The sequence below is a fragment of the Rhinoderma darwinii genome, chromosome 11, assembly GCF_050947455.1.
Source record: "Rhinoderma darwinii isolate aRhiDar2 chromosome 11, aRhiDar2.hap1, whole genome shotgun sequence".
NCBI classification, from domain to species: domain Eukaryota; kingdom Metazoa; phylum Chordata; class Amphibia; order Anura; family Rhinodermatidae; genus Rhinoderma; species Rhinoderma darwinii.
In genome coordinates this window covers 89,334,519-89,347,398 of record NC_134697.1, presented here as the reverse complement: position 1 = coordinate 89,347,398, position 12,880 = coordinate 89,334,519, and the positions used below count along the sequence as shown (strand labels likewise).

At 41.4% G+C, this 12,880-nt stretch overlaps 1 protein-coding gene across 1 annotated transcript in view; it reads left to right on the top strand.

The window, feature by feature from the left end:
- Positions 1 to 11,303, top strand: part of LOC142663005 (uncharacterized) — a 76,336-nt gene extending 65,033 nt beyond the window's left edge. Inside the window, 5 exon segments of the mRNA XM_075841299.1 lie at positions 5,671 to 5,794; positions 7,218 to 7,315; positions 7,556 to 7,670; positions 10,062 to 10,980; positions 10,982 to 11,303. Of these exon segments, the coding sequence (XP_075697414.1) occupies positions 5,671 to 5,794; positions 7,218 to 7,315; positions 7,556 to 7,670; positions 10,062 to 10,980; positions 10,982 to 11,303 (1,578 nt within the window).
- Positions 11,304 to 12,880: the final 1,577 nt, after the last annotated feature.

Here is a 12,880-nt window from a genome sequence, read left to right as displayed (position 1 = left end):
CGCCTCCCATTGACATCAATGGGAGTCCTTTTCAGCCTTTTTTTGGCGCGTTTTCCTACGTGGTTTCTGCGTCAAAATACTTCTTAAAAACTCATGTGAGAGGGCCTTAAGCTTCACATAACGCTGCCCCAAAGGGTCCATGGAAAAAAAATTAAGGATTCGTGGACTGAGATAAAAAGGAGTTTTCTCCCGCTTTTTTATAATACTTACAAGACCGGCACTAATGAAAAAGCATATCATATATCACAGATGACCAACCGGTTTTCACCATTAGTGCTTATTCAAAGGTCATCTGTCTGTGACATTTGTTTTAATTAAAAAGGCTAGAAGCCCCACCTCTATCCAAGTGTAAAGACCTCATGCACACGACCGTAACCATGTGCACGGCCGTGATTTTCGGGTTGGCCGGCCGCGGAGTGTCACCCGCAAGACGCCCGCAAATCGCGGGCCATGCACATGGTCGCGTCCATTATTTCCTATAAGCTTGGACCACAGAACACGGCCATAATAAGACATGTCTGTTCTTTCTGCGGTCCAGGCTCCTGGGCCATGCACAGACCGTGGAAACCACGGTCGTGTGCATGGGCCCATAGAAATGAATGGGGCCGCAATTCTCTCGGGGATTTTCGGGGGAGTTGCGGCCGTAAAAGCACGTTCGTGTGCATGGGGCCTAACACTTACAATATGACACATATTCAATACCTTACAAAACTAATAGAAAATACTGTAAAATACAGTATAAAACCTGTCTCCGGATAAAACAATTTAAAATCTTTAATGTGAGTCTTAGGTTCACGACCTGTACGAACAACGTACTGCAACCTACATTCACTTTGTAGCAAGTACACTGCTTGTTTTTTTTCAAACTTTTCCTTACCATTAATCCATCCCTTGAAAATGTTATTTCTCGGCAATCAGCAACCTCTGATCAATTTGCTTTACTTCTTAAAATACATTCTCTACTAGGTTTTTCAAATCATTTAGTCCGTCGAGCTTTCAAGAGTAAAATTTTTAATCCATAGGTTATAATAGCTGCTATAGTTATCTTTATAGATATTTATTTTACTTTGCTTAAAATATGTCTTCGTACGGAAAGTATAAAAAATGTTTAAGGATTGTAAGATCTAGAAAAATGATCTGGTTTAAATTTTATTTCTCATGGGAGATACAAATATCCGATGAAAGAATGAATTAATTGTAATAGTATCAAATTAGTGTACTTGCTACAATGCGAATGCAGCACGTTGGTTGTACAGGTCAGAAACTAAAAACCTGCATTAATGGACTTATTAAAATCATAAAAAAGGAGTGTTGTCACATAGTGCGTTCACAAACTATTAATCCTTTAACCCCTATACAGGGATCTGGACTTCCTTCGTTGTTGGGGAACCCCAAGTCGCTATATTCAGAGTAGTGTAACTTGGAAATGGACGATGTTGTCAGGCGTAGTACAAAATCAGCAGATGTAATGTGAGGTCAGGTATAGCATAAGTCAGGGCAGGCAATAGATGGGCTCTCACCGTTGGTAGAGCCAAAGGTCAAGGCAGGTGGCAGAGGTTCATTATGGGTCACAAGCAAGTGGTGAGGGCAGTCGACAGGCAAGGATAGTCAAAGGTCAATCACAGGAAATACAAATAAAATATCATGTAGGATATCACTAGCCAACTAAGAGGAACTAAGTGCTCAGGTATTGAGTGAATACCTCAAAGCTCAATACCCTGGAAAGCTGGGTCGATAATTTTGCACACACTCTCCCTTTAGAGGTGAAGCTTTAGCGCCCACGCGCACTAGAAAGTTCCCAAGATGCAGGAGTAGAGCGGCGACGATGGAGGCCGCAACTAGACCGCAATGAAAGGGGGACGCCGCGCCGAACAGGAGCTAGATGACATCGGGGAGAAGGAAGTATACGGCAGGGGCCAGTTCAGTACCCCCTTGCTTATTCCCCCACCTTGTATTCAGTGTCTGGACAAGAAGTGGCCCGAGAATGAGAAATTATACAGAACTTGTGAATTGAGCATAGACACATGAATAGAATTTGGGAACTTTAAAGATTGGGGGAGATGATGTTTGTAGGAGACAGGATTAATCCATTTCAAAACAACATAAGGACCCAAAGAAGCAAGGAACAAACATAAAACAGGGGGTTCTCAAATGGCTGTGCTTGGATATTAGCCAGTCCTTGTCTCCAGGGTGAAATTGTGGAGGAATTCTGCGCTTCTTGTCTGCATTTTTCGGGAAGCAGGATACTGCTTTACTAATACACTCCTCGACCTCCTGCCAGTTGTGTAAAATTTGGGCATGAGAGAGACTGGCTGCTGGAACTTCAGAGAGTTTTGAGACTGGTAGAGGAATTATTGTGTGTTGTCCATAAACCAACAAGAAAGGTGAGGACTATGTGGATTCCACAGGAAGGAGATTAGTCCAGATGTCTTGACGAGGGGACACAAAATTCCTGATAAATTTCTCCAGAATCTTGAAGTGAATTGCACTCCACTGTTGGATAATATATGCTTAGGGAGTCCGTGCAGGCGAAAAATTTGTTTGATGAAGAGAGTAGCTAGACGATTAACAGAAGGAAGGCCAGTCACAGAATAAATTGTGCCATTTTCAAGAAACTGGCTGTATTGTGATCTGGGTCATAGTTAACAGAGTAACTGAGTCCGTAATAAAATCCATAGAGATGTGAGTCCAGGAAGAGTCAGGTACCGGCAAAGAATGTAGCAATCCAGCATGCGTTTTGGTGTGAATCTTTCATTTGCGCACAAATGGAGCATGCTGCGACATAGTCTTTGTTGTCCTGGGACAGGTAAGGTCACGAGAAATGACAATATACTAGATGTAGTGTTTTCCAAATAGCAGGGTGTCCAGTGAGCTTGGAGGAATGACCCCAATGGAGGATTTGTCTTTTGACTTAAAGGAACAAAAGTCTTTCCTCAAGGAATATTGAGAACTTCAGTCGGAGCCGCAGACAAAATGCATCTGGGAAATGTAAGCACGTTGTAAATCTAGCTTGGTGAAAATCTTGGGAGTTTTTCAGCACATAGAAGAAAATCAGTTCCTGATGGAGTGCTCCTATTTGCATGGAGATGGCCTTGGTAATCTAAGAAATGGTTTCTAATCTGATAAACGGCAACATTTTTACATCCACTGACGCAATAGAAAGGGGCTTATTCAGCTGGAGCGCTGGGATCCGATAGCAAGTAACTAGGGATTGACAGAGAAGGTTACCTGTAGAACCAGAATCCAGGTAGGCTTAGACTGTGAAGCAAACTCCAGCGTGGGCAAATTGATGGGTACAATAATTTTTGGAGAGGCAGATTCACTGCCTAGGGTAGCCTCTCCCAATTGCCCATGGCATTGGAGTTTCCCAGTCTCACTGGGCAGTCATTAGAAAAGTGTGCTTTGCCACCACAATAAGGCTATGTTCACATGGACTTCCATTTGTAAGTTTGAGGCAGATTTTCCTCTCCCTGCACGCCGATTTTCGCAGCGTTTTCTGCCAGCGGCCATTGAACGCCGTGGGCATAAAACGCCGCGAAATACGCTTTCTCCGCCTCCCATTGAAGTCAGAGGCGTAAATGCCCGAACATAGGGCATGTCCCTTCTTTCTCCCGCGAGGCGGTTTTACCTCTCGCGGGAGAAAACCGCTCCCGCCTCCCATTGAAATCAATAGGAGGCACTTTAGGGCCGTTATTGGTGCATCTTCTTAGACTTACCTCATCGGAGAATTGAATTATTTCCACCTGCATCGGTTTGTCCAGACGAGTAGAGGTGGAGATGTGAGGAGTTTTCGAAAAGTAGGTGTCAGCTGGGGTAGCCAACGGTCACGGTTCGTTTCTCGTTGCCGTTCATGAAAGCAAATGTCTATGCAATTAGCCAAGGAAATAAAATCGTCCAATGTAGTGGGAAGACCCCGACCTGGCAGTTCATCTTTAGTGTGGCCTGCCAGATCTTCCCAATACATAGCAACAAGAGCTTTATTGTTCCACTGTAACGATGGCTAGGGTGCAGAACTGGATGGAATATTGTACTACTGTAGAGGTGTCTTGGAGGAGTTTGAGTAGTGATGAAGCTGCAGATGATTCCGGAACAGGTTCTTCAAACATCCTTTTAAAAGTCGTAAGGAACACTTGGATGTCAAACATGATGGGATCGTCCCTATGCCATAAAGGTGATGCCCAGACCAGTGAGTAGCGGCAAGATTTCGGCTACCTTGGCCCATTCAGATGCAAACTAATGTGTCATTACCTCAAAATGGATTGTGCATAATTCAGAAATCAATTCATTGTGAGATGGAGACGGTAAATTCAATCCAGGACTGGAGGCACGAACTCGAGGTGGTGGTGGTTGTGCCACAGTTGCAGCTGGAGTGAACAAAGCATTTCAACGTGAAGAAACATTCTACAATATATGATTCATCTGACCCTGGTGGACTTGTGCCTAGATTATTCTTAGGACAGGTCAGAAACTTCAGGCACGGTTACGTAAGTGGGGTCCATGGCTTGAGAAAATGGTCATGGGGGTCTGCAGATAATGAGACTGTCACGTGGTCTGCAGAAGATGGTGTGAACCTACTGTCTCACAAAGGGATTTGATGTGGGGCTAAATCGGGGAGCAGAGTCTAAGGGTACCCAGGTATTCACCCTTTAACCCCTATACAGGGACCTGGATTTCGCTGCAGGCGGCAGAGGTTTATCACGGGTCACAAGCAAGAGATCAGGGCAGGTGGCAGGCAAGGATAGCCGAAGGTGCAAGTAAAAGTCAGCCACAGGAAATCCAAATAAAATATAACACAGGCTAGGAGGAACCTGATTGCTGAATGCCTTTATACCCTGGAAAGTTAGGTGGATAATTCGGCATGCGGCAGCCGTTCCAATACTGTTTTTTAAATTTAGTTTTGTAAGGCATTAAATGTGTGGCATTGTGTTAACCTATTGATAGAAGCGGAACTAGCCTTTTTAATTAAATGAAAATCACCATTTGATGAAGTCGTAATGGCAAAACCAATTGGTAATCTGTGATCTATAATATGCTTTATATTCGTACCTGTCCTGTATTTATAAAAAAAAAAAAACGGGATAATAAACCTTTTTATCTGAATTCACACAATCTTTCTTTTTCTTTCATGGTTCCTTTGAGGTAGCATTCCTGGAAGCTTTAGGCTGAATCACCTGTGACTTATGAGGAGGTTTGACCATTTCAGGGAACCATAGCTAAATACACTAGGAGCACCGGTGAAAATGAGGTCACTGTGTCTGAATATTGGAAGAGATGGAGAGAGTCCCCAAAAAGACGCTGTGCTGGGAGCGGTCAGCTCTGTGAAAATAGACATTCTAACATTTTCTTATGAGACTGTGTAATATCTGATCTTGTCATTTGAGGTACAGCCAGATCCGTGGGCCAATTGAATGATGGTAAAATGATCAAAGGAGTTGTATATGAAATATCTTGCAGTCTAGAGTGGTGACCTCTTGTTGAATAGTTTTTGTTTGCTCTGAGACCAATGTTATATTGCTATTAATAAAATAGTCGTGTGGAAGAAACCACAAAATTATGAGCCGTCCTCATAACCAGGTCTGCGCTATTTACACTACGGAAGCCCGAATGGTTAAAAAAAAATTCCATGCTTGACTCTTTTCCCTTCTGCGTTTGTATCGATATGTGTATCAGGTTCCTATAAGGTGTCAGGATGTCTCTGTCTATTTCTCCATGGAGGAGTGGGAGTATATAGAAGGACACAAGGATCAGTATGATGACGTCCTCATGGAGAACCACCTGACTCTTGTATCACCAGGTAAGCAGAAAACCTCTGTCATTAAAGGGGTATTTCTATCTCTAGTTAAATTACTACAAATACCTGCTTTTTCCAAATTTGCAGCTGTAGTGAGATATCCAAGTGTAGTGAGATGGAGCCAAGTAGCGAATGACAAGGTGGCAGCGCGGTCTGAGTGAGGTCGGGCCGGACCAAATGATCCCGAGGGCCTTATACAGCCCACGGGCCAGACATTCCCCACCCCTGTAGTACAAGTTGCCTATAACAAAGCATCTCCCTATACCCAGAAGAATTGTTCAACCGTTTACAGTTGCAGCCATTTTTTGTTTTTTCATTTTCATTTTTTTCTCCCAGGCTTCCAAAAGTGGCCCACAGCTTAGTATTGTAATACATGAATTTGGTGACCAGCATGATGTGATGCGGCCGGCCCCGAAGACAGATAAAATGATAGAGAACATGGGGCGCTTTGTATTTCACCTGTCTTCAGTCCCTGCTGCTCATTAGTGCGGCACCGGCCGCATCACATCATGCTGATCGCACGGCTACAGCAAGGCAGCCTCGCTCAAACTGTAGAGATCAGAGAAACCTCTGAAATCCACCATTATCCCCTGGAATGCTGCAGTCAAATCTGACCGCGGCATTCAAATGGAAAAAGAAGGGGGATCTCTGTGATGTGATCTAGGGACATACCGTATATGGACAGGCAGCGCAGGGTTCATTCAAGGACCCCAGGCCTGTCTGACCGTATTTCATGTTGTTAGGGCATACAACTGCTGTGAACAATCAGTACACAGAATAATGTACTGGCATATAGTACAATGAGAGGTCCGAGGCGGATACTGCGGCGAGAAAGAACATGCCGCTTCTTTTCCCTGCAAGTGGCCAAACGCCACCTTGAAAAAAAAAACTCCTCTGCCTCCCATTGAAATCAATGTGGAGCGAATTGTGAACTGACCCTTATACTTTTGAAGTCAGCCTTGCTTTTGGCTGAAAAAAGTGTACTGTGTGAACAAAAGTAGTTTGGAGGATCACCAAGAAATGCCATGACCTGATGATCACATATAGACAATGGGCCACATTTATGAATAATAGCGTATTTTGCGACACTAAAATTAGAGAGTGTAGTTGGTGAGAATTATGCCCAATTAATTAAACGGGGCACCAGCAATTTTCTTTTAAAAAAATGATTACGCCTAATTTGAGCAGCCATACTGTACATTTCCGACACAAATTTGTGCCTTTTTTAACCTATGTAAAAAGTATATTTACAGTTTGACCACGCACACTTTTCTTGCTGGATTTCTTTGGAATCAGAAGACAAATTTTGGCACCAAATGTTCCACAATTTAAGATGTGATTTTTTTAACCCACTACAAAATCAGTCATTAACTGAATAATAAATGTAGGTCATTGTTTTCAGTTCCTATGTGTGTGTCTTCTACAGATGAATCAAGTAAGGAAGAAACTCCAGGGAGATGTCCCAGTCCTCTGTACACCAAGAATGATCCAGAGGAAAATCAGAATGTCCCACAGGATCATCAGGTAGATGGAAATACCAAATGTTGTATGTGATAGTGTTCTATCTCCGGTCATTAATTTTAACGTTATTTTATTTTTCTATTTAGGATTTTATTATCCAATTGTCTGGTTTAAATAAGTTTATGCTGCTATTGATTATTTTGTTATACTGATAGTCGGCGGTGACAAATTTTTGGTTTCTTTTTGAACTTTTCCAACTGTTTTCTTAACTTTACATCTTTTGTTCCATATGTGGTGTATTAGGTTACACATCTGACTGATATAAAATCTGAAGCTATAACAGAAGTAGAAGAAGAGACATATGAGGCTGTAACCCAGTTGTGTAAGGAGGAAGAAATTATGACAGATATTCGCACTGGTGAGTGATAACTGTTAAATTCTCAAAAAGAGGCATGTATTCTACCCAAGATACCATCAAATTACTGGTATACAGAAAATAAAACCATTATACAGGCAAGATTTACAGTCAAAGCACATATATAATCGTATCTGCTGCAGTACATACAATAAGGGTACTTATGCCACAGTGCTGCCTTTTCACGCCGCTGTGACATAAGAACCGCATGAGTGTCCCATGCCGACTAGAGCATTTGTAGTGCGGTCTAAAGAGAGCCAGTCTCCTGCACTAACAGGGGGGATTTTTCAATAGCGACCACAGCATCTGAATGGTTTCAGAGGGAGGGGGCACCTTCTGTCACCCCATCGGCACACCTGCGGCTTGATCGCGGGGTGTTGCTGTTTTTTATGGCAGCAGAGGGCCTAATAGAATGCCTGTCAGTTTTACACTGATACACTGCGCTACAGAAGTATTGCAATGTATTATAAAACCGATCAAATGATTGCATAGTAAAGTCCCATAGTGGGACCAAAAATAAGTAAAAAATTGTTTAATAAAAATAAATAAATGAGAAATCCCAAGAAAAGAAAAATGGAAAACCCACTTTTTCCCCTTACAAAATGCTTTATTATGAAAAACAACAAGTCAAAATAGCTACAAATAATTGGTATCGCTGCATCCGAACTGCTGAACTATAAAATTATTAGGCTATGTAACCCCGCACAGTGAACGCTGTAAAAAAATAATAAAATGCAGAATTGCTGTTTTCTGTTCATCAAAAATTTGCATCTACCCCAAAATGGTACAAATAAAAACTACAAGACATCCGGTAAAATATAAGCCCTTATTCAGCTACGTCGGCGGAAAAATGTTTACAGAAATAGTTTTTATTGTGTGAAATTAGAAAAACATAAAAAAACTATATAAGTTTGGTAGCGCCGTAATCGCATCAACCCGTAAAGAATAAAGTTATTGTTATTTATACCACATGGTAAACGGCGTAAATTTAAGACGCAAAAATGAATGGCGACATTTAAGAGTTGTTTTTTTTTATTACCCCCCCCAATTTTTTTAATATAAGTTTAGAATAAATTATATGAACCCCAAAATGTTGCCATTAAAAAAATACAAGTTATGGCTTTTGAAATACCGCAAAAAACTTGAACATTTGCTCTGTTATTAATGCCCAAAATGGGCTGGTCACTATATGGCGCTGTCATAGAATGGCATCTGTGCCACAAGCCAGTTAGTAGCCCAGTCAACTGTAAGTGATATTACAGCTCATCCACAAAGTGGTAGACCATGCATACTCAGGCGTCATGCACCCTGCCTTGCCCCTAATCGCAAAGTATGGGAGCACGGCCCATAAAAAATGAAAAGTAGGACATGCTCTTTAATTCCCGAAACGGTTCTACGGCACGGACACCTATCCGTAGCGATACGGAAAAGTATCCAAGGCCAATAGAACCAGGCGGGTTCGTAATGGTGAACCATCTTACGGTCTGCAATTACGGAGATTTTTTATGGTCGTGTGCATGGAGCCTCACTGAGCGAGAACACCATGAAAATAAAAAAAAGTGCTGAGTGGAGCTTGATTGGAGACCATTTCAGCCTAAAACAGAACAAAGACCCAAAGAACCGCTCCAAATTTTATAAGACTTATATTAAGGAAAGAAGAAGTTAACCAGATCTCAACCCTATTGAGCTGTTGTGGGAGAAGCATGACTGTATGGTACAAAAAGTACCCCTCAGGGAGTAGTTTCCAAAATGGTTTTTTTTGGGTGGAGTTTTTGTGTTTTTGCCCCTCAAGGCCTCTGAAAACCTATACCTAGTAAACTTACTAATAATAAGGTGGTCCCTTCTTTTTGAGGCTTGTGTTTCAGTAGCACGCTTGGGCTACATATGGCATATTTCTAAAAGCAGCAGAATCTGGGCAATAAATATTGAGTTGTGTTTTTCTGTTAACTTTCTAAATGCTGTTTTCATTACTTTGAGGGCTATAGTTTTTAAATGTACACGGGGAGCCATGACCGTCACTGTCACAGACTGTGATCCTTCTTGCAGCTCTTCTACAGAGTCAAAAAGGCAAGAATTAGAACTTTTCATCCTATTCCTCGACTTAAAACTAATGCTGCTCCCCAAAAGCTAAGTTGAACTTCTGGAAATTAAAATTAAACCATAACCAAAGCTCTAGCCCTTATATTCTATACGTGGTAATCATTTAGAGTCATTATGTATTACATACTTCATGGGCAGGGAAAAGGTTTATGTCTAACTTTTTTTTTCTTCATGGGTTGAACATTTTGTTTTAAATCATGTTTTCGTTATTGTATGAAAGGTTCATTTGATTGTTTTAAAAATATCTACTTTATTGTGTTTTGCAAAAGATCAAAAATATTTTTTTTCCAACAGATGATGCCACCAAATTCTTTGCTGGAAATCTCTTTGCATCTCTAGATTGTGAAATAAATTATCACAATATCACAATAGATAATCATGGCGAACATTCCACCACACTTATTACTACAAATATAAACTCAGTCATTCACAGCAGAGATCTATCTACTGACCCCACCTATCACAAGGAACCTTCATCTGGCCAATCCCAGATTGTTAAACAAAGTGCAGGCGATACAGGGGGTAAAATATTTCCATGTTCTGAATGTGGGAAACATTTAAAAAATAAATCTATTCTGTCTATGCACGAAAGAATTCACACAGATGAGAGGCCATATTCATGTTCAGAATGTGGGAAAAGTTTTCGTCAAAAATCAGATCTCATTGTACATCAAAAAAGAAAGCACAGAGGGGAGAAGCCATTTTCATGTCCAGAATGTGAGAGAGGTTTTCAACAGAAATCTGAACTCATTGTACATCAAAGAACTCACACAGGGGAGAAACCATTTCCATGTCCAGATTGTGGGAAGCGTTTTATACAGAAGTCAAGTTTTCTTACTCATCAAAAATGCCACACAGGGGAAAAGCCATATTCTTGTTTGGAATGTAAGACATTTTTTACTCAGAAATCAGCCCTTGTGACACATCTGAGAATTCACTCAGGGGAGAAGCCATATTCATGTTCTGAGTGCGGTAAATGTTTTACAAGGAAATCAAGTCTTATTGAGCATCTGAGAACTCACACAGGGGAAAAGCCATATTCATGTCAAGACTGTGGGAAATGTTTTAGCCAGAAGTCCATTGTTCTTAAACATCAGGTAATCCATACAAGGGAGAAGCCATTTTTATGTTCAGAATGTGGGAAGTGTTTTATACAAAAATCAAGGCTTGTTGCACATCAGAAATGTCACACGGGGGAGAAACCGTATTCATGTTCTTGTTATACATCAGAGAACTCATACAGGCGAGAAGCCGTATTCATGCTCGGAATGTGGAAAATGGTTTAGACAGAAGTCAGATGTTGTTAAACATCAGAGAATTCACACAGGGGAGAAGCCATTTTCATGTCCAGATTGTGGGAAATGTTTTAGACAGAAGTCCGATGTCGTTAAACATCAGATAATACATACAGGGGAGAAACCATATTCATGTTCAGAATGTGGGAAATGTTATAACCATCGATCTGCTCTTGCTCACCATAAGAAGCGAAGCCATCTTGATTTTCAGACTGTAGTAAATGTTTTACCTCAGATGTAGTGCTGCATGGAAATCAGTTAAATTAAAAAACATTAAAATTATATTTTATTTATTTTGTTTTTGATCATGACAGCATATTTTGCAAAATAGTTTAGAGACTAGTTTTACCCCAGCGTCTGTGTTATATCCCCCGCCGAATTGGACATTGCCCAACTGAGCTCCAAAATGGAACCTAATTAAAACCATGTTTTACACACTACACTCACGTTTTTGTTTCACTCACAGCCCTGATTTCTACACACTACACTTAGTCATGTCCCCTATACCTCACATGTGCACTATACACAGTACTTTATTATTTATTTATTATTATTACACATTTACTTCCATGCCCAACACACCACTCCCCTCAAGGTTAGTGGGAGTGGCTATCATTATTTAAACACACCTGGGCACTTCCCATCAACAGCATTCTCTGACCTGGTTGCGTCCTGTTTGGAACGGGTATTCTACCCACCATCTAATCTGTGAGTATGGCCTTTTCTGTGGTTTTAATTACATTCTATGTCCCATTTTTTTTGTATATCTTAGATTTTGGAACGAAAAGTTCTAGGTAGGGACTCGCAAGTGTGGGGATCCGTGACGTGGATTGCGAGCTTGCGTTTTTTTGGCCAAAACAACAACTAATACCCCATGTTTTCTCATGGTTACTTACATTGTACATACTTTTTTTCAGGACGCGCCCGGGTCTTATGATGCTGGGATAGCCTGGTGTGCGGATGTTTGGCACTGCATGCAGGGCAGCCCGCTCTCTTACAATATGGGCGTTATAAATAGGCTGCTATTCGGCGATATATGCTGTGCCTCACTATCCAAACACTATGCCTCCATGTTTTACACACTACACTCACGTTTTTGTTTCACTCACAGCCCTGATTTCTACACACTACACTTAGTCATGTCCCCTATACCTCACATGTGCACTATACACAGTACTTTATTATTTATTTATTATTATTACACATTTACTTCCATGCCCAACACACCACTCCCCTCAAGGTTAGTGGGAGTGGCTATCATTATTTAAACACACCTGGGCACTTCCCATCAACAGCATTCTCTGACCTGGTTGCGTCCTGTTTGGAACGGGTATTCTACCCACCATCTAATCTGTGAGTATGGCCTTTTCTGTGGTTTTAATTACATTCTATGTCCCATTTTTTTTGTATATCTTAGATTTTGGAACGAAAAGTTCTAGGTAGGGACTCGCAAGTGTGGGGATCCGTGACGTGGATTGCGAGCTTGCGTTTTTTTGGCCAAAACAACAACTAATACCCCATGTTTTCTCATGGTTACTTACATTGTACATACTTTTTTTCAGGACGCGCCCGGGTCTTATGATGCTGGGATAGCCTGGTGTGCGGATGTTTGGCACTGCATGCAGGGCAGCCCGCTCTCTTACAATATGGGCGTTATAAATAGGCTGCTATTCGGCGATATATGCTGTGCCTCACTATCCAAACACTATGCCCCCATGTTTTACACACTACACTCACGTTTTTGTTTCACTCACAGCCCTGATTTCTACACACTACACTTAGTCATGTCCCCTATACCTCACATGTGCACTATACACA